This window comes from Lissotriton helveticus, chromosome 10 (assembly GCF_964261635.1).
Source record: "Lissotriton helveticus chromosome 10, aLisHel1.1, whole genome shotgun sequence".
Taxonomy (NCBI): domain Eukaryota; kingdom Metazoa; phylum Chordata; class Amphibia; order Caudata; family Salamandridae; genus Lissotriton; species Lissotriton helveticus.
In genome coordinates, this window is record NC_136071.1 from 576635164 (window position 1) to 576659062 (window position 23899).

Here is a 23899-nt window from a genome sequence, read left to right on the forward strand (position 1 = left end):
CTGAATATTTTTGACTCAGTGTGTAAACATATCACACGCAGATACAAAAAAGACTTCCAAAGTCCATCAGTGGAGAATTATTTGTTTTTACTTCGATGTTTTTATATTTTTCTACGTTCCCTTTAACATTCACAAGATCGACATTTCCAAGATGGTCTTTTAGTTGTTGCCTACGGGACGTTGCGCCAGGCATAGTCCTTTCTTTGTGTTGACGATAAAAATGAGTGACACTGGATTACTCAGCAGGAGCGGCGCAACGTCCCGTGAGACAAACACCTCAAGGCAACACGCAGGCGTAAACGCATTTTTTTCCCCTTTCCCTCTTGCGTCGCATCAACCAACCTTGACCCACCCAAACCCATCTGTGACGCTTTCAGAGCGACACACATCTCCACCAATCAACCACGGCTCTCCTCGGTTCAAACCGGTTCCAAACAGAGAGGCAGCGAGTGACAGCTGGCCGTGGAGGCGGGGCACGGGGGTGGGGCTTCCCGGCCAGCATGTAATCACATTCTTAGAGTCGCTCGGTGGCGTAATCTGTTCAGTTTATTAAGCAAGGCCTCTGCGGGACTATGGCTCGGAGGTAGAGGTGCGCCGTCGCGCTGTGTGTTTTGAGAGGCGGCCGCGACGGGCCTGTCTGAATCCGGGGAGGCCCTCGGAGGAGCGTCTGGTGTCCGCGGGGTCTGCCAAGCGCAGGGCGCGGCACCCGCTCCTAGGAGGAGGAGGAGGAGGCGGCGGCGGCCCCACCACCAGCGGTCGGGTAGGATGGAGGAGAAAAAGGAAGAGGGCGAAGCTGAGATCCAGGAGCACGGGCCCGAACATTGGTTTACAAAGTGGGAGCGACAGTGCTTAGCAGAGGCAGAGCAGGATGATCCGCCCGAGGAGGAGGCAGATGGCAGTCCGCAGAAACTCTGGCACCTCTTTCAGAACTCGGCCACAGCCGTAGCGCAACTCTACAAAGGTCAGGAAAGGGGCCTATATTTTGACAGGGGCAGCATAACAGGGTGGCAGAAATGTTTGCGATTAAAGCCCGAGGGGCGGGGTGGTGCTCGACGGGTGGGGCTTCTCTGGCAGAGAAAAAGCAGGACTGCCCGGACTAGCAAGTAGAAAACAAAATGGCGTAATGGGAGTCTCCAGGGGTCCGAGACACTAAAAGTGCACCTCCGGCTGGGGATCGGAGTGACTGACACCAATTGCCTTTGGTAGTCCGGTCGCGAAACCAGTGTTCTTTTGGGGGGTTAGCGTGAGGGAGCAGCCCCTCCCCCCAACCCCTTCTATGCAAATCACAAAAACAAAATGGCGATTGGTTTGGTGAGGGGCAGGGAACTGCGGGCGGATGTCTTTTGGGCATGCCCGATCGTTAATAGTGTTGCTTACTATTATGGTTACATAAAAACGGTGTTCGTAGATACCTGTCATAGAGCCAGAAGGTCTTTTAAATTGACATGCCTTCATTCAACCTATTTACACGCCAACGTTCCTTCTCACGATTGCCTGGATTCCTTGTTGACCTATTCTTGAACATTGGCAAAGTGTATGCGATTAAAATTGTAATCGCCATTTTGTACACTATTTTTTGGGGCGGGTGTTTAGATTGAGGCGAAGTGGTTTCTACAGTGTTTATGGGTGTGGAAACAGTGGTGATGTTGGCAAACTGTAGAGGACAAAATGGCGAAATCAAACATGGCCGTGGTTTTAATATTCTGCTAAAATCCTTAATTGCATGTGCGTCTTTTTTGTGTATTACAGATCGTGTATGCCAGCAGCAGGGTCTATCCCTCTGGGTCCCCTTCCAGAACGCGGCCACGGCAGTTACTAATCTTTATAAAGGTAGGTACTCATGTTTACGTCTGACTCGTTCTCTTCTGTGCTTAAGTCTTGTTTGACAGCCGTGTTTAGTCTTTTGCTGAGGTGGCCTGCTGCTGGCTCAGCAGAGTAGCATTGTTATTTAGGGATGTGTACTCGTATTTAGCTCTCAGCGGGGAGGTGATGGTCGTTCAGCTTTGGGTGAATGTAGTTCATCCGAGCGGTCTTGAATATGTAGAAATGTCAGGTTACTAAACGGATCAGATTTATTTAAGTGTTTTGAGTTTGCATAACTGTTTGTAAATTGAGTTTCGATGGTTTGTATTTACAAATGGGTCGACCTATTTTATAAAATTTGATGCTTTGTGCCTTGCTTAGACCTGTGACAATCTTGCTTTCATTTTGCTTGGGTGAGCAGCAAATTACAATAATTTTAAACGTTAATTGTTTACTTGTGCTACAAAAGAACTGTTCCATGCTTAAGACAGTAATCCTTTATTGTGTATGTGTATTGTCTGTCTAGTTAAGAATGAATAGTATAGACGCACACTTGAAGCAAAATACACTAAAGTATCGTTTTTTCCCTCCAAATATATTTGATTTTTGCATAAGCATCACAAAGTAAGCTTCCATTCACATTACATCGTTTCAAATTTAATTTGGCACATCACATTAATACTTATTATCGCCACGTAAGTTTTTAATTTTTTTTTAATGGGCTGGCGGTGACTATGTTTTTTTTTTAACGTTTAGGCTTGCTTACCCCCCCCCCCCCTCAGTGTAGTACATAGAACACAAAGTATCACTAATTATGAATTAGTGGCCGATCGCGGGTCGTGCCGTTTGGTCTGCGGCGGCTGGTTTCTACAAGATTCCTGCCCCAACACACTTGACTAAATAGATTTTTTAAAATCTATATATATCTATATCGTTGTTTCTGCCTTGGGCCTATTTCCTACAATTAAGTTTTAGTTTTATCTTTGGGATTACATTTGTTAGCCATTCTGGTGTAAATGGTGTTTTGTAGTCTGTTAATAAAACGTTGCACTATATATTTGTGTAATCGTTATTGTTGAATTCCTGGCTCATCATTTTTTTAATATCTCCATTACATTTTTCTTCACATTCCCATTCTACAGCGGTCAGTAAGCAATATGGCTTGTTTTTACAAGTGTATATACAGGTTTGTTAGTTATGTCCAGCATGAGTAGTGTCAGTGGGGGTTGGCTTGTGCGATTCTCACGTGTGGTATGGTATATTAAAATTGTACGGTGGTCCCATATCCAACTTGTTGCTTAAGTCTCTTTAAACTGTAGCCCAAGAGTCGAACTCCCCTCAGTACTAAAATGTACAAGTACAGTTCACTGCATGGAACTAAGGAATTAACTGGTTAATTTTAAAAGAAAAATGCCTATCGGTGTTTACTTATAAGATTATTGGATACATGAAATCTATGCCAGATATTTACACATGCAAAAACAACAAGTGATGGACTGAATGTGGATCAATGTCACACACTCCCCCAGTCAAAAGATCTGGGCCCAAATCCATCGTTTTTTTGCACTCCACACCACCCTGGGTTAGACAATGGCGATATGCAAATCAGCTCTGACCCTGTTGCCCCATGGGAACAGTCCAGTCCGAACTACAAAAGCCATGTCCTTCCCAGAACGGAATCAAGCATCCGAGGACCGGACCGGTTTCGAGGTAACACCTCTCTTCAGCCCGGCTAGCTTGACTCCAAGTGGTGTGGAGTGCCTGGGACCCACGTCTGGGGTAACAGGGTCAGAGCTGATTTGCATAAAGCCATTATCTGACCCAGGGTGGTGTGGAGTGCAAAAAAACGATGGATTTGGGCCCAGATCTTTTGACTGGGGGAGTGTGTGACATTGATCCACATTCAGTCCATCACTTGTTGTTTTTTGCAATTGCCGCCCTAAGTGCGCTGGGGATGCCCAGACGTGGGTCCCAGGCACTCCACACCACTTGGAGTCAAGCTAGCCGGGCTGAAGAGAGGTGTTACCTCGAAACCGGTCCGGTCCTCGGATGCTTGATTCCAGTCTGGGAAAGATATGGCTGTTGTAGTTCGGACTGGACTGTTCCCATGGGGTAACAGGGTCAGAGCTGATTTGCATAAAGCCATTATCTGACCCAGGGTGGTGTGGAGTGCAAAAAAACGATGGATTTGGGCCCAGATCTTTTGACTGGGGGAGTGTGTGACATTGATCCACATTCAGTCCATCACTTGTTGTTTTTTGCAGATATTTACACATAGCTGTATCACTGTATGCTCAGGGAGCTTGGGGTTAACAAATTATGTACTTGAGTTTGACATACATAGGCCACAACTGCATTTATGGGTGTGTCCTTTATAAACATACTTTTTTTTAAATTGCCAATAAATGTACTTTCTATCGTAATTTTTTTGTCTTTCACCCGCATATTAAAACTACTCACTAGTTTTAAGGATAACTACCAGTGATTGGTGGTTCTTTTAAAGTAGGTCATCGCCTTTTATCTGTTTGTTTTGTTTATTTTTAACTTGTGAGAAAGGAGTATGCAACTGTTACGCTTGTTTTATTTTGGACTGTGATATTGGGGCAGCATGCTTTTGTCTGCTTTAGACTGCATAACCGTTCTGAATAATTAAGCAGTGTAACTGCAGGTCCTTTTATTTGGCCTCTTTTCTAATCTTGTTAGTACTGCTGTCGGTTTCCATGTTTTTGTTTGACAGTTCACGTTTGTTTATTTTTTTTCATGCTTAATAACATGAATGATATAAGGCTAAACTTACAAAAAATGACAGCATCAGACTGACAGCTGACTTCTTCCACAGTAGACTGATGTCGAACACTAGTGCCGAACCGCTGCGGTGTCTGACAATTGAACCCTGCTGTACTCTAGCTGTGTGGTTGCTATCTTACTTCCTAGTTCGCAACCTTGTGGTGTTGGGGCGTTCAATTGGTGAAGCAGTGGGGTGAAGCCAAAAACCCCTGGCTATTGGTTGCCAACCGACCACTCGTTTTCGGTAGCAGTAATTGTCCTCCTTACACTCCCTGTTTTCCAGCCTCTGCCTTCTTTCAAGGCAGGCATTTCCACCCCGTTGTAACCTACCTCCACTGTGCTTTTTCCCAGCGGGGAGCTGCAGGGTAGCATGCTTCGGGGGTGGGGGGCTCACAAGGTTAGGGTTGATGTTGGAGGTGTACATGCAGAGTATTCACAGGCACAAGAGTAAGCTCTGTAAAATCGGCGGAGAGAAGCAGAGGTGGGGGCTTAGATTTTGCTCATTTGTAATTTCTGGTGCTTGGAAACTAGACCGGTGGAGGTGGTGTCATGGGTGAACCACACAGTCTGAGGTAGGAGGCAGGTGACCCGTGTCGGTGTCTTCTGGGCAGCATAGTGTTAAAGGGAATGGGCCATGAAGTCGTGCCTTGGAGGATAATTACAAGACGTATGAATAGTTGAGCGTAAGGATCTACGCTCTCATCTTTTGCTATCTGCATATTGGGCTCTCGGTACCTGTACTTGCTCCGCCAGTATCTGAAACTACACTCTTCTGAAGACAGAGCTTAGGTTTTCCAGTCCGTGGGAGCAAGAACAGATGCGAGTGACAAACTATCCCCTCCTCCTGAGTCATCAGCAGTTTGAGGGCTTATTAGTCTGATTTGGGCGTTACGCTAGTGACTGTTATTTGGCAGTCTATTGTCAATCTAGCTACCCATTGATAATCTATGGACGATTTGCCCATGAGTCCCAAGTGCCATTCCTGTCCCTCGGTTCCTTTATTTAACATATTGAATAGCAATCCCGTCATTTTGCTTCTGCTGCCGAGTTGAAGAGCTTTAGCTAGGGGTCTGCATGCGGCTGTGTTAAGGAATGTAAAATACATAGTTTGTGTGAGTGAGGGCCCTATCTAGGTCGTTTTCAAGGAGTTGAATGGTGTCCAACAGAAAATCGAGTGCAATGATGGGAAGTAAAAGGGACTGGATCTCCCAGAGTCCTGTAATAATATTGTATTCTAAAATAGTAAAGAAGAAATGGGTCTCAAGTCTGAACACTTAAGATTAACAAACGGTTCAATCATGAAATGAATGGTGAGGTGGTAGATAACATTGTCTCTTTAAGAGTTCAAAGCAGCAAGGCTCATAGTAGTCCAGTGGAGGCATATGAAGATGAATTGGTATCCAAAGAACTTGGAGAAGGTATAGAACCCACAGAAGCCTTGGCTGAGGATAAACCCTTTTGATAACATTTGAGAACACTTGTTTTAGACCAGGTCGATCAAGGTGAAGGTATCCAGGGTAGGCATGCAAGTAGAAATGAAGGCACATGTACACTGATAGAAATAGCACCCCGTTGTGGGCTATAAATGACCCATCTGAGCATACTGTAAAGAATATAGGGCCAGGGGTAAGGTCTCGGGATGTAAACGGTTTACAATGATGCAGGGATTAAATAGAAGTACTACAATTAATATAATGTGGTAAACTAGTCTTAACCGGTTTAAATGAGGATAGAACTGGCCAATACGAAATGCCATTGTGCTCTGTTATCAGAGAACATCCAACAATGGGAAAGCCCCATAAGTGAAAGGAGCAACCTCGATACTGAGGAAGAGACCTGGTAGCCCAAGAAGATTTTCTTTGCCCTCTTTGAGCAATTTGTCCTCCTGACCAGATGAAGAGGCCTTTGCGCTGGTAACTAAAACTGGAAGGGAGAAAAATCGGGAGACTGAACACTGGGAAGGTGACTTGACACAAGATGGACCCACTAATAAGCGAAATGCCAATTTAAAAAAAAAAAAAATTGTCAGTTTTATATAGCGCGAACTAGAACCGAATCAGTTATCAGAGCGCTTTACATAGCACCAGTTACGTTACATGAGGACTCACTTTCATTTTTAGGCACGGGGAGATTAAGTGATTTGCCCAGAATCACAGGGTTTTTTTTGGCGTTGTTACCGAGACTCGAACCAAGTTCCCCAGGTCCGAGGTCGAGTGCCTTAGCCGTTAGGCCAACCCCTCTCCCCAAATTTAATTAACATTAAATAGCTGCAGTCTATGAATAACTCTGGAATCCATAGCCCTATTCCTGGTGAAACATGGCAATGGTATTGAACATGACCGAGTTAGAAACTTGCTAACACTTACCACACCGTATAAACCTTGAAGCCGGGGATCAATTGTCAAATAATGAAGCACTTGTCAAATAATGAAGGGTTTGATACCCTTGCTCAGCAATCAAGTGTCCGAAGTGCATGTACAGGAGCCTAGCCAGGTACGTTTGCAAATCTCTAATCTTGTGCAGCAACAACAGCCTAAAACCCAAGTACAAGATTCCTGCAAGACAAGTTTGCAAATCTCCTCCACTTGAATTAGCAGGAGATGCACCCACATACGCTCACAATTGTGATTATTCTAATGATACAAAGTGGGAGGACTAGGGGAGAGATGTGAGCCGCGCACAAAATTCACTACTAAGGATATACTGAATACTTCTGCAGAGGGTTCCAGTGATGCTCTGAACTATGAAGTAAAGGTTGGGGGCAACAACAGAAGAGCCAGGAGAATGTCTTTTCAATATTCCAAAAGAACAGTGGTAGGAAGAGGTAAAAAAAAAAACCTAACAAATGTACAACAAAAAATCGAAAACCAATATACTGGCAGGAGAATGATTAGGTTTGCGTTTTAGCCAAGGAAGGAGGATAGTCATTCCCCAGGAGAAGCTACACCAAAGGAAATAAAGCTGGCCTCTTATGAGGGGGGTTACATTCAAGCCAATGATATTGGAATGTCAGGAGGAAAATAAATCGCATGGCACTTGTGACAAAAATCCAGGGACTTTTACCAACATTTAAAGAAATGTTGGAGGATACACCAGCTGATGCATTAGCTAGATTATTGAAAAATGATAATCCTAGCACTTGGATTTCAACTAATTCTCTACCTAAATTTATAACTTGGAATACAGCAGAATAGGGGTTACCAGGCAGTTAAACAAGCTGCCTTGAGAATGTTCCATCATAATATTTACGAAAAAAGAAACGTGAAAAGCCGGAAATGGATGATAAAATAGTGTTGTTGGTTGACATTTCTGCCACTGGAGGTCACAAATTGTTTTAAATCCATCAAGAATTCTGACAATTTTTTTTCCTTTCTCCCAAAATTATCAAAGAGAACATCCAAAGATATATCTCTGGTCACATTGATTATACACAATTATAAAGGGCAGATTGCAGTGATAGGCTTCCTGTCTAGACTCTTAGCTGAAATGGTCCTAGATCGTATTGATTTGTGACGCTCGGGATATGATGTCTTCGAAACTAATAGGAATATTGCTTTTAATCTGAAAGGCCCCACTATATGCCCAGAGCAACATTGTCACTTTTATTAGCTTGATTGTCTTTCTATAACATCCGAAATTTCAGAGCCTACTGATTAACGGTAGCTCCGTAAGAACAGGAGACTCCTCTGACCATCTCAAGATGGCCCTACCAAATTGCGTTCTCTCCGCAGAACATCTTCTACAGAGAACAGAGCCTCTCCAAGATGGCGGCCACCATACGCCCCAACCACCTTGGTCTCACCTGTACCCACAATGCTTTTTGACGCATAGTACATCTGGGTCTCTGCTGCAGGTGAGCCTCGTTAACCAGGCTCTCTGTACTTAAAGCAAGCCCCTTTAGCCATGCACTTCATTTGCAGGCAGGACGACGGGTAAGTGACGGGCTGCTGACTGCGCATGGAACTGGGTATGATCTTGATCTCTGAGGAGAAAGTGACACATGAGTATACAAACGTTGAAACTATGCATTGACCACCTCCGCCTTCGATATTTTTCTTTTACAGAAACTGCTGTAATCTGGCAGTCCCCTGCTATGACCTAGGGCATATTATGGCCTATGAGTAGGGGTAAGAAATAACAATGCTTCATGGGACTCAGTAAAGACAATGCATTTTTATCTTTAATAACACTATGTTGTGAGTTCACCAATAGAAGAGGTAACGTAAAGCTCTAACACAACAGGGCACTGCATGATACGATGATATGCAGAGACCATTCATGCATCTCATGTGCTGTCAACAATAAAGCATTGATTGTTTGGATATTTCAAGTCCTTTCCCTATATCTATCTTTACTCCAGGTTGATTTATGGATTCGTACTGGGGTGAGCATGATATAGATTCCTAGGATCTACTGTATCACCTCCAGGGATTGTGTATAATAAGACTCTAGATACCCACCCTAATTCAAGGGTAGGGAACATATTTTTGGGTCTTTAAGAAACGCTTGGGATCCAATACTGGACCGACGTAGCGTGAAACTTATTGACCTGAATAGTGGAAACACAATAGTTCACTACAACACACTTGCCGAGTAGTGGCGTATCATAACCTTGCGCACAGTACTGCTTCTTAGTTTTTAACCTTACCGCAAGGTCTCTGAATAAAATTTGATCTCCTTTAGGTAATTTTAAGATCACACTTTCCACCTTATACCCCATACACCTGCATGCACTGTCAAAGCTGATACAAGAAAAGATCTCCGACAAAGAGCCCTCTTGCGGGGCCTGTGGGGCATTGCAGCAACAGCTCTACGAGGAGCAAAACGCCCGATGAAGCATGACGCCCACCAGGGTGTGTGTAGGCAACACTTCCAAATAAAGACACCCCCCCCCCCCCCCCCCCCGGAACCATATGTTCCAACCACACATTTTCTTCTAATGTTTTCTATACCCTCTCCACATAGGAACAAGTACCCACACTGATTAGATGTCAATTATAGTGAGGCGCATGGGTACTGGACCTTTATCTGGCTACTAGTCCCCCTCTTTCTGATTCATAAAGGCCAATTGCATCTCTATCAAGTAGAAAAGGAACTGATTATTGCCAGTGTTCAGACAAATGTGAAACCAGTTATTGGGGTAAACCAGCAAATCGTAACAAACTGATTGGGGTAGGCATATATCTAGGGATGGCAATAAGTCACCAAAAATGAGCGACTGGCATTATATTTGTGATGGCAATAAATTCAGAAAAAAACTGATTCCCCAGTGCCCACTTTGTAGAAGCAGATGATCTGATACTGAGTGTCATGGAATCTTGCTGGACTAAGAAGGTACTGGTGGTTCTTTCAGAAATTGAAGAACATGAATTTTACTTTGGTTATGTTACAGGAAACTGGAAGTTTAGGGTTGCGGCGATGTATTCATTTTTATTACTTATAATATAAAAGCTTTGAAGGGGCAAATTGGTGTACGACTTGATGGGTATTGGTGTTAAACAGCCCAATTAAGAGACATACGGTTTAGGAGGATCTGTTATGATTTTACAGATGTAAAAAAAAATATTTTAAGAATGGTGCCGAATCCGAAGGTCCCTTGTAAAATTATTGGAAATATGGATTTTTATTTCCATATATATATATACGTTCTCGAAATAACCAATAGGAAAAGCGAGTACAACAGCTGAACTTCATCCTGGGTAAGCTAAATATATCTTGCCCCGATGCTTAATTTTGCTATGCAGAGTTTTAAACTAAAATCTAGAGTTCCACTGTGTAGGATTAAAAGGTTCTCCAACTGTTTTACCTTATTTATTTATTTAAGCTTATATCGCACACAGCTACCCACAATGGGTTTCCCGGCGCCAGGGATAGACTATAGAAGAAAGGAGGGTTTATCACCTGACTTGAGGCCACAGCCGACTATTGTTCACGCTTAGTAAAAAGCAGAGTCTTCAGAGCCTTACGGAAGCAAAGCAGGTTGGTCTCTGATTTTAGTGCTAAAGGGAGGGAGTTCCAGTATTTAGGACCCAAAGTAGAAAAGGAGCGGCCTCCCATTTTTGTCAGCTTCCATCTTGGCACTGTGAAATTACCAGTGTCCGATGATCTTAGTGAGCGCAGGGGTCTGTAAGGTTTTACCAGCCCTTGAATATATGCTGGGGCGCTGCCCTGCTTGGCCTTGAACATGTAACAGAGTGCCTTGAATTTAACACGTTCAGGGATGCTCAGCCAGTGGAGGTCACGTAAGGCGGCAGTGGCTGAAGTACGTCTAGGGACGTTCTTTAGCAGGCGCACAGCCGCATTTTGCGCAACCTGCAGCACATGTATGGTGGCTTTATCTGCGCCCAAGTAGAGAATGTTGCCATAGTCCAGGCGTGATGTTACAAGTGCCTGGACTACGGTTCTGCGGGAGGATAGGGGAAGCATCCACAGAATCTTATGAAGCCACCGCAGCGTTGAGAAACAGATGGCTGCAACCTTAGTAGCCTGTTGCCTCATGGTTAGCCTGTCGTCAATAATGACACCCAGGTTACGAACTGCAGTAGATGGTATAGGCGCATTTCCCAGTTCGGTGGGCCAATGGTGGGGACCCCAAAGATGTTTATTCCGTCCCAGAATGACCACCTCGGTCTTCTCCCCATTCAGCTTGAGACAGTTTCTCCGCATCCAATCGGCCACAAGAGTGAGGCCCGACTTGAGTGCGGAGATATTGTTCTCGTCTCTCCCTGATAAGGAGAAGACAATCTGGGTGTCATCTGCGTAGGAAAACAGGGTTAGCCCAGCCTGTTCAACTATGGTTGCCAAAGGTTTAACATAAATGTTAAATAATAAAGGGCTAAGGATTGAGCCCTGAGGGACGCCGCGGGTGGATGAACAGATGGTGGAAGCTGCTTTAGAAGAGAACACTTGAAAGCTTCGGTCGTTGAGAAAAGACACCAGCCAGGCCAAGGCCTGGCCTGCCACACCTAGAGATTTCAGAGAGTCAATGAGGATGGAATGCGACACGGTGTCGAAGGCTGCGCTCAAATCCAGCAGGATGAGCGCCATGGTGTTTCCCTGATCGACACCATGCCTAAGACTCTCTGTTACCCCCAGGAGGGCTGTCTCAGTTGAGTGCCTTGGCCGAAAACCCGACTGAGAAGGATGGAGAAAAGCAGTGTTTTCGACCAGTTTAGAAAGCTGGGAATTTATATGTCTCTCCAATATCTTCGAGAAGATTGGCAACAGAGATATAGGGCGAAAATTGGCAGGGTTATTCCTCATTTTCAAAGACCATATTATTCAACGCCCATTCAAATGTCGAGAGGCCGATTATCACGCTCAGCTAATTACCCTATGACCAGATCCTCAACTAGGAAAATTTGTCAAACATTATCGAAGGCTATTAGTGAGACTGTTAAACCATTATCAAATGAAGGTTCAACACCGACTCATCTCCTTGGCATCTTCCATTAATAAATCAGACTAAACTTATTTAAGATATCCCCAAATAACCTCCCTCTGACAGTTTTTTTTATTTAGACATGGTGTGGGATATTTAGGATTGCCCGCCTTTCCTCTTGAAATTCATTACGCAAAATGTGATTAGGGATTATAGATGATGATTTACGAAAGCCTGATAAACGATAATCAAGAATTTAGAGGGCTCATGCCCAGGGTCCAGATGGATTATCGGCAGATATACTAAAAAGTAATCTTTCACGCCCCTGTTCACTAATATAGTTCACTCAAATATAATACCAGATTCATAGAAGGGTAGTATTAGTATTCCAGTTTTTAAAGGTTCTAGGGAATTTCTCAGTTATAGAATTATAACCCTACTTGATATACGTTCGGTACTAAAATGTATACATTAACTAATTGAGATTTTTAAATTGCTTTACGGATCTAAAATTACGATGGCATCTAATATATTACACCTCCAATCAGTAGAAATGGTGATCTGGAAAAAATTGTTCGAATCTTCCAAAAGGGTCAATTAATAGTGCACTTAGACTGAAATTGGGCCTTGTTAATATCCAGCAGATACTAGCTGAGAATGTTTAAACTGAGGTGAAACTATGGTCTTCAATGGGTTCACTTGGGTATCTGTTGAAATGCCAGTTGCATTTGAGGGGTGCTACCCATTGGGCCATGAATCTACGTAATGTTTTTCAGGCTCAATCCGTCTTTAGCTTTTACCCATAATAAATTGCAATTGGGTATTCGTAAAAATAAGATAAAATATACCAATCATTCTCTGCAAGTAGCTATCAGTGTGGAGAGGGACCACAGGTTGTATCTGCTACACACAGATTATAAAGGCAAATTGCAACGGTATTTAAAAGATATAAAAGCACAGAATTCCCTGCTATGTTTTGGTGAAGCGGAGAATAGGTCTAGTCCTGTCACTTTTATAAAGTGGAATTTCAGATTTGTGAACCCCTATATGGGCCATCAAATGGAGAATCTGTCCATGTTGCGCACAGTGCACCTTAACCCTATGTCATATTTGAATCTTTTGTTGTCTACTTTTTAATTTTTTTAACCAAAAGCGATTTTGACTGGTTTTTAGAGCCATTCATATTCAGAACACTCCAGACCTACTATTTTTAATACTGGAATGTAGCAATATACAATTATGCTTCAGTGTGAGAAGCTTTTTAGTGATGGTGAATAGGCTGAGCAAAGAAGTTGCTGTTTATATTAATGGCTAGTGCCATTGCTAGCAGTGATACGCAAGTCTACGTTCTGCTATACATGTAGCACTGTTGTGGTTTAAAAAGAAAAATCACTGATTTGCACTGGTAGGGTGCTGCTTCCAATGCTTTTTGTTTTGGATGAAATTCAACGGTAGTTTGACTGTCTCTAATATACATTGTTATTTTTGCCTATGGAAGTTGAGGGTAAATTATGGATTTCAGTGATGGGTATGTTCACATTATTAAAACCATTATCATTAAACTGTGTGAATGTATATGTAATTGTGCACCTACCAGGGGTCTAATCAAACAAGTGCAGATTGACTCTTCTTGTTTCACTTTCATCGGCTCCTCTTTGAACTCTCATACAGCCAAAATGGATTAAAAATAGTTTACACTTCTATGTTCACAGTACTTTATACTCCCCACCCACCTCAATATGGTTTATAATCCTCTCAAATCACCTTGGCCTTCAGAGTCCTCTGTTCAACTTGATGTAACTGAATTGTGATAAAAAGAGAACATTGTTTTTTTATTGTGTTTACAGGCCTTATTGCCTCCTTACCACACTTCTTGCGAGTCATGACTAGAACATGCTTTAGTTGCTGGTGCCACACAATTTTTTTCCCCTCGAAAGGCCAGCTTAATTGTCCCCGAAATCCTAATTCACACACATTCAACTGTCAAGCTTTTGCACAAATACAGCCTCCCGCATTTGTGACACAAGTAAGCCAATAACTACACCCAAGAATTTAAAGGTGATTTTTCCCCAACAAGGCTACAGATGTTGGCCCCGTTAATTTGTGCTACTGAAGTTCTAAATTGCCAACCTCTGCTCTTCGCAACCTATACTGAAGTAACTTACCAGGTTGAGCATCATTCTGTCCAAAACCCAAACGGAAGTCTGCTGCCAGTGCCCTAATTTCATAACTTTTCTATGGCACAGTTGTGCTTATTTAATATCACTCAATTAAAAGTGGTCTTTCATTCAGCTGCTGGCCTTTATCTCATTAACTGACTGCCTAACTCCCATCCTAAATTTTAATTTGTTGCTTTGGGGAAGAGGGACAACATTTAAACCAGCTTTGAGCGTTTTGAGAATATTTTTTTTTATGATAAAGGCCACAGAAAAGAAGAAAATATGCTATGATCTAACTGTAGCCATTTCATGCTTGCAATGCAAATGTAAAAAAAAAAATCATTTTACTAGTGACATCTTTCACACTAAAAGCCTTCCAGTTGCGCCGTGGCTTTTAGGTCGAGCACTCGAAACCTCTTGTACATAAGGGTCTCCAAACCTGTCCTGGAGAGCCGGATCCATGCCAGTTTTTTTTTAAAATAACTACATGTATCTCAATGGGGATATCCAAAAAATCTGGCATGGATCCGGCACTCCAGGACCGGTTTGGAGACCCCTTTAGTATATTCTTATGTATATGACACCCAGCTGATCCTCTCCCTCACCAAAGACCCCCCACACCGCCAAAACCAACTTCCACAAAGGAATGAGGCCACCGCCGAATGGATGAGTAACAGTCGACTGAAGCTGAAATCTGACAAGATGGAGGTCCTCATCCTCTGATCCACCTCTTCGGCCTCGGACGACTCCCGGTGGCCGACCGCCCAGGGAACAGCCCCAACACCCACTGACCACACACGCAACCTAGGGGGTCATCCTCGACTCCACCCTCTCCATGACTAAGCAGGTCAACGCTGTCTCTTCCTCCTGCTTCAACAACCTCCGCATGCTCCGCAGGATCTACAAGTGGACCCCCCCCCCCGAAACGAGAATAACGGTCACCCAGGCCCTCGTCAGCAGCAGGTTGGACTACGGAAACGCTCTCTATGCAGGAGCCTCGGCCAAACTCCTAAAACATTTGCAACGCATCTAGAACACCTGCATGCCTGATCCTCGACTTCCCTCACCGCAGTCAAATCACACCCCACGAGAGATCTGCACTGGCTCCCGTCAACAAGAGGATAACCTTCAAGCTCCTCACCCATGCACACAAGGCACTCCACCACTGGACCAGCGTACCTCAACAGACGACTCGGCTTCCCCACCCGCCAGCTTCACTCCGCTGACCTCGCCACAGTCCCCCCCGCATCCGAAGAGCGACCTCCGGCAGCAGATTGTTCTCCCACCACGCCGCCAAGACCTGGGACACCCTCCCCACCCACCTACGGCAGACCCAAGACCTGCTGACCTTCAGAAGACTCCTCAAGACTTGGCTTTTTGAGCAGTAGCAGCATTCCTCAGTCCCATGAGACCCTCGTGGGCAAGTAGTGCGCTTTACAAATGGACTGACTGATTGTATGTACTTTTTGGGCTCTGGAGATCAGCCCCGTCTGCTTCCGCTTAGGGACTTTTTTTTGTTCCTGTTCAAATGCCTCTATTTAACGGTCTTGATATAAAACTACCAGTAGAGGCCAGTAAAATAACAGAATTGCTTTCTGCTGGGGGATTTAAAAAAAAAAAACATTTCTGGCAACTGCCTCGATTTTAACTTTCTTGATAAACGACCAGCAGAGGTCAGTAGTAAAATTACCAGAATCACTTTAGCATTCTCTAGATTCCAATCCATAGAATTTCTTCTATGAGCACCCGCAGACAATACTTTTTTCAAATATTGTATCTTCAGTGATACGACCACCGAAGGCCCCGATTCTATATTAAAAACCACTTTGGACTATACCATTTCCTGCTGAAAGGCTATATTTCTCTCCATGTGTTCTAATACCTGGCGTGTCACACAGTACCTCCATGTTACTGAACAGTAGATGTTCCAGCACCCAGGCTAATGTGCTGCATAGCTAAATACATACAAGGTCCCAAAGGCGAGACTAATTGCATTGCAAATGCTAGTTACTATTTGTGAAGGGCACAATAAATGGCACCTAAGCAAGCACTTGATTTGAGTGCAGCTACAGTTTCATTTAAACCCTTTCTAACGCATTTTTTAAAGGAGTGAAGGCAAAATGAATACGTTAATATAAAAGATAAATTAAAGCACACTATGAACCGGTTTTGCGACTTGGACAATTTATTTTTAAATTGATGTGAACAGTGTGCACATGCTTTCTACAGTTGCTCCATGCGGAGGGAGCTAGTAAGTAAAGTGGACAGGTGGAAGCAAAATGACCATGACAATTTAATGGTACAGTAATTGAGCCCGCTGGTCAGGGAGCCTTTTATGTAAGTATATGATGTATGATTTTCACCAGAAACTAATCAGGTGAGACAGCTAAAGAAGTCTTGAAGATTGGCTCTAAAATGCTGCTTAGCACACTAAGCTATCAGATTACGAGAAGGAGAAAATCTAACACGCACAGAGATTTTTTTTTAGTCCCAGTGCTTGGGGTTTTTAAATGAACTCCGTGGCGAAAACTATTCTAAGATAGCCACAGTAGAAGGGAAAGCTAGGAATGAGCCCACCCTCTAACAATCCAATAAAGAATCTGTGATTATCCATAAAGGACATTACTATTGGGATGATTAAGTACATGGGCCATTTCCCCTATAAGACATTGTGGAATACGCCGTGATACGCATTTGTCACTTTTTTTAGCATTGTTGGTGAAATTTCCGGTCAATTGATATCGGGAGGAAAGTTTTCCCCGCATAATAGACCATACGCCCAGATCACGATTTAAAGTGCTGGGATATTTTTAACTTGAAGCCTGAAGAAGGTGGTTGGTCCTGCTGATACCACCGAAATGCGTAGCTTCTTGGTCTTTAATAATATTTGGATACATCATATGATGTTATTTAACCGCATCGCTGCTAGGGAGATTCTCTTGCTGTGCTGGACAGCAATAAAAACTGGTGTGGTCATGACAAGCTCAGCTCGTCATGAGCACAGGAGCACTGTACTGCATGACTAGCGGAGCTCGTCATGAGCATGGAAGGGGTTAAGATCTAATAAAAGAATACAATGTTGAATGTATCATCACTGTTGGTTTTGGAATCCCACAGTTGACTTTCACTTTGTTTTATATTTTGCTCTGTATTTTTTTGTTAAAACAGATTTTATTTGATTGCACACATATTGCCGCCTCCGGAGTTAGCTGCCAATCAAGTGGATAAACTTTTTGAACTAATTTTTAACTGTACAGACTTTATGAATAAACTTTCCTATATTTGACTTTTTGGCTGTTCTATTCTCTAGGTGATTGATTTTGCTGGTGGTGAGTGACTAGTTGGGTATGGTATTGGTTTCCCAAAGGGAATTTGTTAAGAATTTATTTTAGACCTACTGACACTAAGTTATCCACCTGAAAAACCCTATCCTATCGAACTTTAAGGACTTGCACCTTCTGGAATCATTACCATTCAATGCAGCTTTTGCTTGAAGTTCCTTCTCCCAGATTGTGGCAACTCATTTAGAACTTTCTTCCATTTCCCTTAACTCTTTGGACCATCCCGTCTCGGCAAGCCTTATATTTATTAATAATATTATTTATTATAATTTTGGAATGCAAACTTAAGATCCCTGCTGTATCATACAAAGTGACAGTTTTTGTTTCTTTTCCTGAACTGCTCCTCTCCCATATGCCTTTTCCCTACTACTACATTCTTCTAAAGTGGTCATACTATTTTTGTCTGCTTCTGTTTTTTGTAAACCACACCATTATTTTGTGGTGGAATCTACTATACAAAAAGCGTTAAGTGTGAAAACCAACTTTTGGTTTCTGAAAGTACTTGATACTGTGTCAAACAGTTGTGCACTTGAAATGGTCTTCACATTCTCCTCTCTCCTTTTTTTTTTTTTAACGCACAATTTCAGAACAGTTAACCCCTGGATCTCCCCCGATTGGACAAAGAGCTTGGGAGAACCCCATTGATTAGACCACAACAGCTATGCTCGCCATCTTGTAGCCTAACCCCGGTACCTTAAATCATGTGAGTGCCAGCAGAGGGCCTCTTTAAATTGTCAACTATGCCATTTTAGTACGTACCTTGTGGGGTGCACCTATAGACTGTCGCTCTTGCAGTGCCCTCTTTATCCTTTGTGCCCCACAAAATATGTAATTTGGAGAGACCACTGGCTCTGGCCTGCATGTATACACTGTTGGTGTAGTGTTTTCTGGTTTTGTATCCCTGTAAGAGACCACTTAACATTTCGATCCCATGATACTCACACATTTTCATGTCCGCTTCTTTAAAAATGCATTTTTTATAGTAATGCGTTCAAAAGGGAAATAACGGTTGGGTCCTTTTATTTGTAGTGTTAGTTGAGCGGATAGGTGGCTAGACATGCTGAAACTGTATTTGTGATATGTGCAAGAGGGACAAGGGTTTTAAAGCTCTCTATCTTGTATTCAAATGGTATGGACGGTCAGGTTTGTCCAGCCACAGAAATCCTAATGACTCTCCTCTAAAACACCTCGGATTTTTCCATCAAGTCCTTCATGCTAAAGTCCATATCGTGTGTCTCTTTCAGAATGGGTGGTGTTTTGAGGCCTGCTGTCTAAAGTTGGTGTGTTAATCTCTCAAACAGTGTCACTGCAGCCATTCTAGCTGCTCTTTAATGTGAACCTGTAGTCCACTTTACCTATGCCTAATTGTACTGCGGTCATGGAAAGATTCTTGGGAGGCGTGTTCCAGCACGTGTGGCCTTTTCTTTGCCCATCTCTTAGCCGTCAGCACCTAACTTGGGGCTTGGGCACCTTCAGTTTTCAGGTTTCCTGACTGCATTAGTTTCAAGATACAAATTGGTGCTTTCCATGGCTCCAAGTAATATAATGTTCTTTTAAAATCTGATAAGGTTTCCCGAATTTATGCCAAATGAAAAAGTTCCTAGCTATTGTAACGCAAAGTTTCAATTCTATTAAGGACTGAGGCGAAGATTATGCTATCCTTTCTCCACTTTACTGATGGCAGTCGTTTTAAAGTAGATACAAAAACTATAATTTTTTTTGTCCACTCTTTTTATTGGCATTTTGCAATAAACAATTCCAGCGATCGCAATGGGCGTTTTTTAGACAGCATGCACAATGATAGTTGCAAACACCTTAATACTTCATTGTCAGTACACTGGTGACATCAATCGCTACAAAGACGTTAATTCGGTATGACATATGCAGGGAATGTCTGAGCAACAGCCGTTCATGCATGTCCGCAATATGTGTTAGTCGGTGCGCCATCTCTCCATCTGGGTTGCCAGTTCATGTAAACCCTACTCGGTTGTAACCACAACATTTGTAACGGAGAAACAGTAACGACAAGATGCAGTCATAACACCTATACACCCTACAGATCAATCCCCCGTACTCCTACCCAAGACCCCTAGATACAAAAACTATAATTCCCATGAAACCGTGGAAATATTCCAACAGAACATCATAGTCTGACAGGTAGACTGTCTATCCCAGCTCCACCAATCAAGGGAGCCCAGCCGGTTCATAGTCCTTTATCCCTGGCCATTCCTCCTTATTCGTTGCGCGAGACCAGCCTTCATCAACCCCCTTGTGTCTAAACCTGAAACCAGATAACCTAGTTTGAGACCATCAAAGCTAAGGATTAGCCCTGAAAGAGAAGCTGGCATGCAGATGCAGCTCAGAGGCTACACTTGAAAACAGATAAAGCTTGAGTCAACATGATTTGAACTTAAGTTACTTACTCCACAACAAGGGTGGGAAGAATAAAAGCCAATTGTTGTTCCTTGGGAGGTTGAATCTTTCCGTTACGAAAGCTAGGACATTTTTCATTCTGTGTCTGGACGGGAGGCGAGGATTATGTTAGTTTAAAGCTTATCACCATTGGGCCGTCTGAAGAACCGGTTTGAAGTAACAGTTTGAATGTATAGTCCAAGGACCAGTCCGCAGCGTTGAGTAGGTCTTCCTGACGGGCCCCCCCTAGTCAAGTGAGCTCCGAAGGTCTATCCCAGCTTGTTGCATTACTCACCTTACCCAGCGGGCAATCGTGGGTGAGGAAACAACACTGTGGTTTTCGCAGAGCAATAAGTTCTGATATTTCCTTAAGGCAAGACACCACACACAACTTGGGTGGGTGTCTGGGAAGGCTGGGTACAAAATACTCAGTCCCACATTTGGTTCTAATGCGAATTGTGAAAGTAACTTCTGAGGGAGAAAAGATCCTACCAGAGCTCTGACATCGGATACCAGTCTACAGAAGATCAGGTAAAGTAGCATGGCTAATTTAGCAGACAGTCCTTTCCTGGAAAGGAACCGGTTTGGTTGCCCGGAGAGGAAAAGGTTTAGCAGCTGGTTCACATCCCAGAGCGCTGAGTAACTGGGTTCCGGAGGGGGAGAGGGAAGTATCCCCCACATGAGGCGGCAAACAAAAGGGTGTTCTAACACCGGAGAGTTTACTGTCCAGTGACCTGCATAGATGGCGAACCAATAGGTATTGATAGTCCTGTAAGCCAAAAACCTTAATCAGCAAGAGACGCCCAAAAATTCAGGATGTGCGTTACATCTAGTGCCACGGTATCAAGGGCCTGTCGCATACAGTGGCTATCTCCTCCAGGTGGATCTATTCCGCTTGACTGTGTTGTCCACCTAGGCCTTGAACCTCCGCCGTACCCGAAAGGCCTGGGACCGACCATTGTCTCCACTAATCCGCTACGCCATAAGGGGTAGAGACCCTTGCACTATGAGCGGTGGGGGTGCTTTACTGGATTAAGGAGTAGTGCTGGAAATCAGGAGTCATTGGAGAAACCCAAGAAAGTTTCAAAAGTACTGGAAACCAGGGTTTCGATCTCCAAATCGGTGTGATCATTACCTTGCTTGCTCCCTGCCGCCGAACCTGGGACAGCGAATGGGGAAAGACATAGCCCTATTCCCCCTGCCAATCCTGAAGGAACGAATCTGTCTTCTGCGGCAGTGGTTCCAGTTCCAACTGAAAAACCTGGGCGGCAGTTGATCCAGGAGATGCAAAGAAGTCCACTGAAAAGTGGCCCCCTATGCGGTTTAAGTTCCTGAACACTTCTGGATGGAGTTTCCACAGACTCACACTGTGGAAATGGCGTGACTGATGATCCGCTGCCTGATTGTCCTGGCTGGGTAGGTACTCCGCTGTGACAGATCTGGCGGTCCTGGCAAAATTACCAGAAGTTTGCGGCTAGATTCTTACAGGGCCTTTGACCGTGTGCCCCCAATATGGTTTATGTATCTAACCGCTGATACATTGTCCATCTTGAAGAGTACGCTGAACTGGATGGAGTCCTTGGTCCAACATTGGTTCGCGAAGGAGGCTGCAAGGAGTTCCAAGCAATTTATATGTAGCCGTTGCTCTTGTGGATACCATACACATCCGGCTGTCAACGCACCATACCTCTCGCCACAGCCAACCCTGCTGGCATCTGATTCGATGACGATATCTGGCGCTGAACCAAAAATCGCTCTCCCATTCCAGGCTTCCATGTTGGAGAACAACCAAGCGAGCTCCGCTCTGGCCTCTGTGAGCGAGACCTGCTGTGAATACGAAAGGCCTCTGTGAAGGTGCACGGCTTTCAAGCTTTGATGGGCCCAGTAGTGCAAAGGCCCTGGAAGACAGCTTAGATCGAAGAGGACCAGAGTCCCACTATGCGGGTGACCTGTGAGTGAGATGCGCAGTTTCGTGAGCGCCCGCCGAATCTCGAGGTGGATCTGTCACCTTCCTGGAGGGGAAACTGAGACAACATTTGACTGAGGTGATCGAGAAACCCAGAAAAATCACCTTCTGGGAAGGAACCAATGTGGATTTGGCTTTGTTGATCATGAATCCCAATCCCTGCAAGAGATTGACCGCAGTCTGAAGCTGCTGTGATTGCTCCAGGACACTGAGCCATCAACAGTATGTCGAGATACACAATGAGTCTGATGCCCAGCTCCCGGAGGCGTTCCACCACCTGCCTGAGGGCCTTTGTGAAGCACTACAGGCCGATGATAGGCCGATGGGCAGAGTGGTGAACTTGTAGGTCTTGTCCCCCCAGAAGAATTGTAGGAAACTCCTGTGGCGGGAAAGTTAAGCATAGAGAGGTAGGTGTCATTGAGTACCAGGTGTGACATCCAATCTTGTGGTTGTAGTAAGTCCCGGAGGTGGTGGATTCACTACATCTTGAAGTAACGATAGACAAGCTACTTGTTGAACTTGCGGAGGTTGATTACTGGGCACTGCAAATCATCTGCTTTGTCCACGAGGAAGAAGTTGCTGATAAAACCTGTGGGGTAGGGTCCGGGCGATCTCTCCTTTGGCTAGGAGAGACTTCTCCTCCTGATCAACCAGGGCGGCGTTCGCCGCAGAAAAGGTGATAGGCTGTGGTGGAACAGGCTGGGAGGGTTTCCCATAGAACTCTATCTGGAATCCCTGTATAGTCTGGAAAACCCAGGCGTCCCCTGTGATGGAAGTCTGGGCCTGGTAAAAATTCGCCAGGCAACCGCTATCCTTAGAAGGGAAGAAGGTAGGAAACTTGCACGCATCGTTTGAGGCGCCACCTCTGTGCTTGCCACGTCTTCCTCTGGTAGGGTAGAAATTTACAAATCTGGCTTGGTCTTGATACTGGCCTTGGTGGAAGCCTTGTCTGGGAGTGTATTGGTTTTGTTAGGGTGGCCGGGCGAGCGGCCCCTTCCTGGGCTGGCCCCCCAGGAAAACCCTGGAATGAAACACCTTTTTGATAAGGACTGCGCCTTGTCCAGTGAAGTTAAGGTGTTGACTAACTTGCCCAACTCTTTATTAAAGGGATCTCCGAAGTGGCCACCCTGTGCTACCGGGCCTGCCTCAGAGTCTGCTAGGTCCCAGAGCTTGGGGTCTACTTTGATAAGCAAGAACCTGCGTCTCCCGGTAAACCGGTCGCACTTGGCGTTCCAGAGGAAAAAACGGCACGTTACGCTCGAGGCGGGGGGGGCGGGGGGGCGGCGCTTAAGGACAGCACTGTCCAGGAACCCCTGTTTAAGGTGGGTGAAAGCATCTGGGTCCACTCCCGCCTCGTGGGTACGCTTTGCCAGTGGTGGTTGAAGTCTGTGCCGGTGGGCCCAGCTCTGCCCGTACCAATTTCTTGCAGGCTTGCGCAATCTGACGGGAGAGACGGTGCCCGGGGGGGGGGGGGGGGGGCTATAGCCTTTGAGACAGCCCTTTGGATTGATGCGTCTACAGCATCATAGAATTCGTCATCTCACTGCAGTGCGGTAAGTGGGTCTACTTCCCCCAAATCCTCCTTATAGTGCTTCATGGGACAGGGCGCCCGCAAACTAGGGGGGTGTAAACCCAGTTGAGTAAGGACAGGCCTTATGAAGAGGACAGCTAGTCCCACGGTAGGCTTTGCCGAGTAGTGATTAGTTATGGGGCAGGTTATGCCCAATGTGGGTGGCTGGGTGTCAGCCAAGGCTTCAGCGCGGCCCAAGCATGCTTATGGGGCTCATGCCTGTGACCCTGCAGCCCTGGTGGTTATGATGGGCAATGTGTGTTTGGGGGTGGGTCCCGCAGGGGTAGACCTGCACCTACAGACTCCCGTGTTGGGAGCGTTAAAGGCCTAATAATTACGGACCCAAGGGCATAACATGTAGAATATGCTAATGGAGTACTACAGATCCACTTTATATGTGGGCATTCTCTCTCCAGCACAAAGGCTTCTCAGTGGTGCTGCAGCTCTGATTCCTGTCTAGCGTGGAATTCGGAGCGCATG

The 23899-nt window shown here is 44.7% G+C and overlaps 1 protein-coding gene across 1 annotated transcript in view; it reads left to right on the forward strand.

Annotated features, from left to right (window-relative positions):
• Positions 1-244: 244 nt before the first annotated feature.
• Positions 245-23899, forward strand: part of HAPSTR1 (HUWE1 associated protein modifying stress responses) — a 65112-nt gene continuing 41457 nt past the window's right edge. Inside the window, exons 1-2 of the mRNA XM_078663109.1 lie at positions 245-961; positions 1750-1830. Coding sequence (XP_078519235.1) covers positions 766-961; positions 1750-1830 — 277 coding nt within the window. The 5' untranslated portion in view covers positions 245-765. The remainder of the gene's footprint in view (positions 962-1749; positions 1831-23899) is intronic.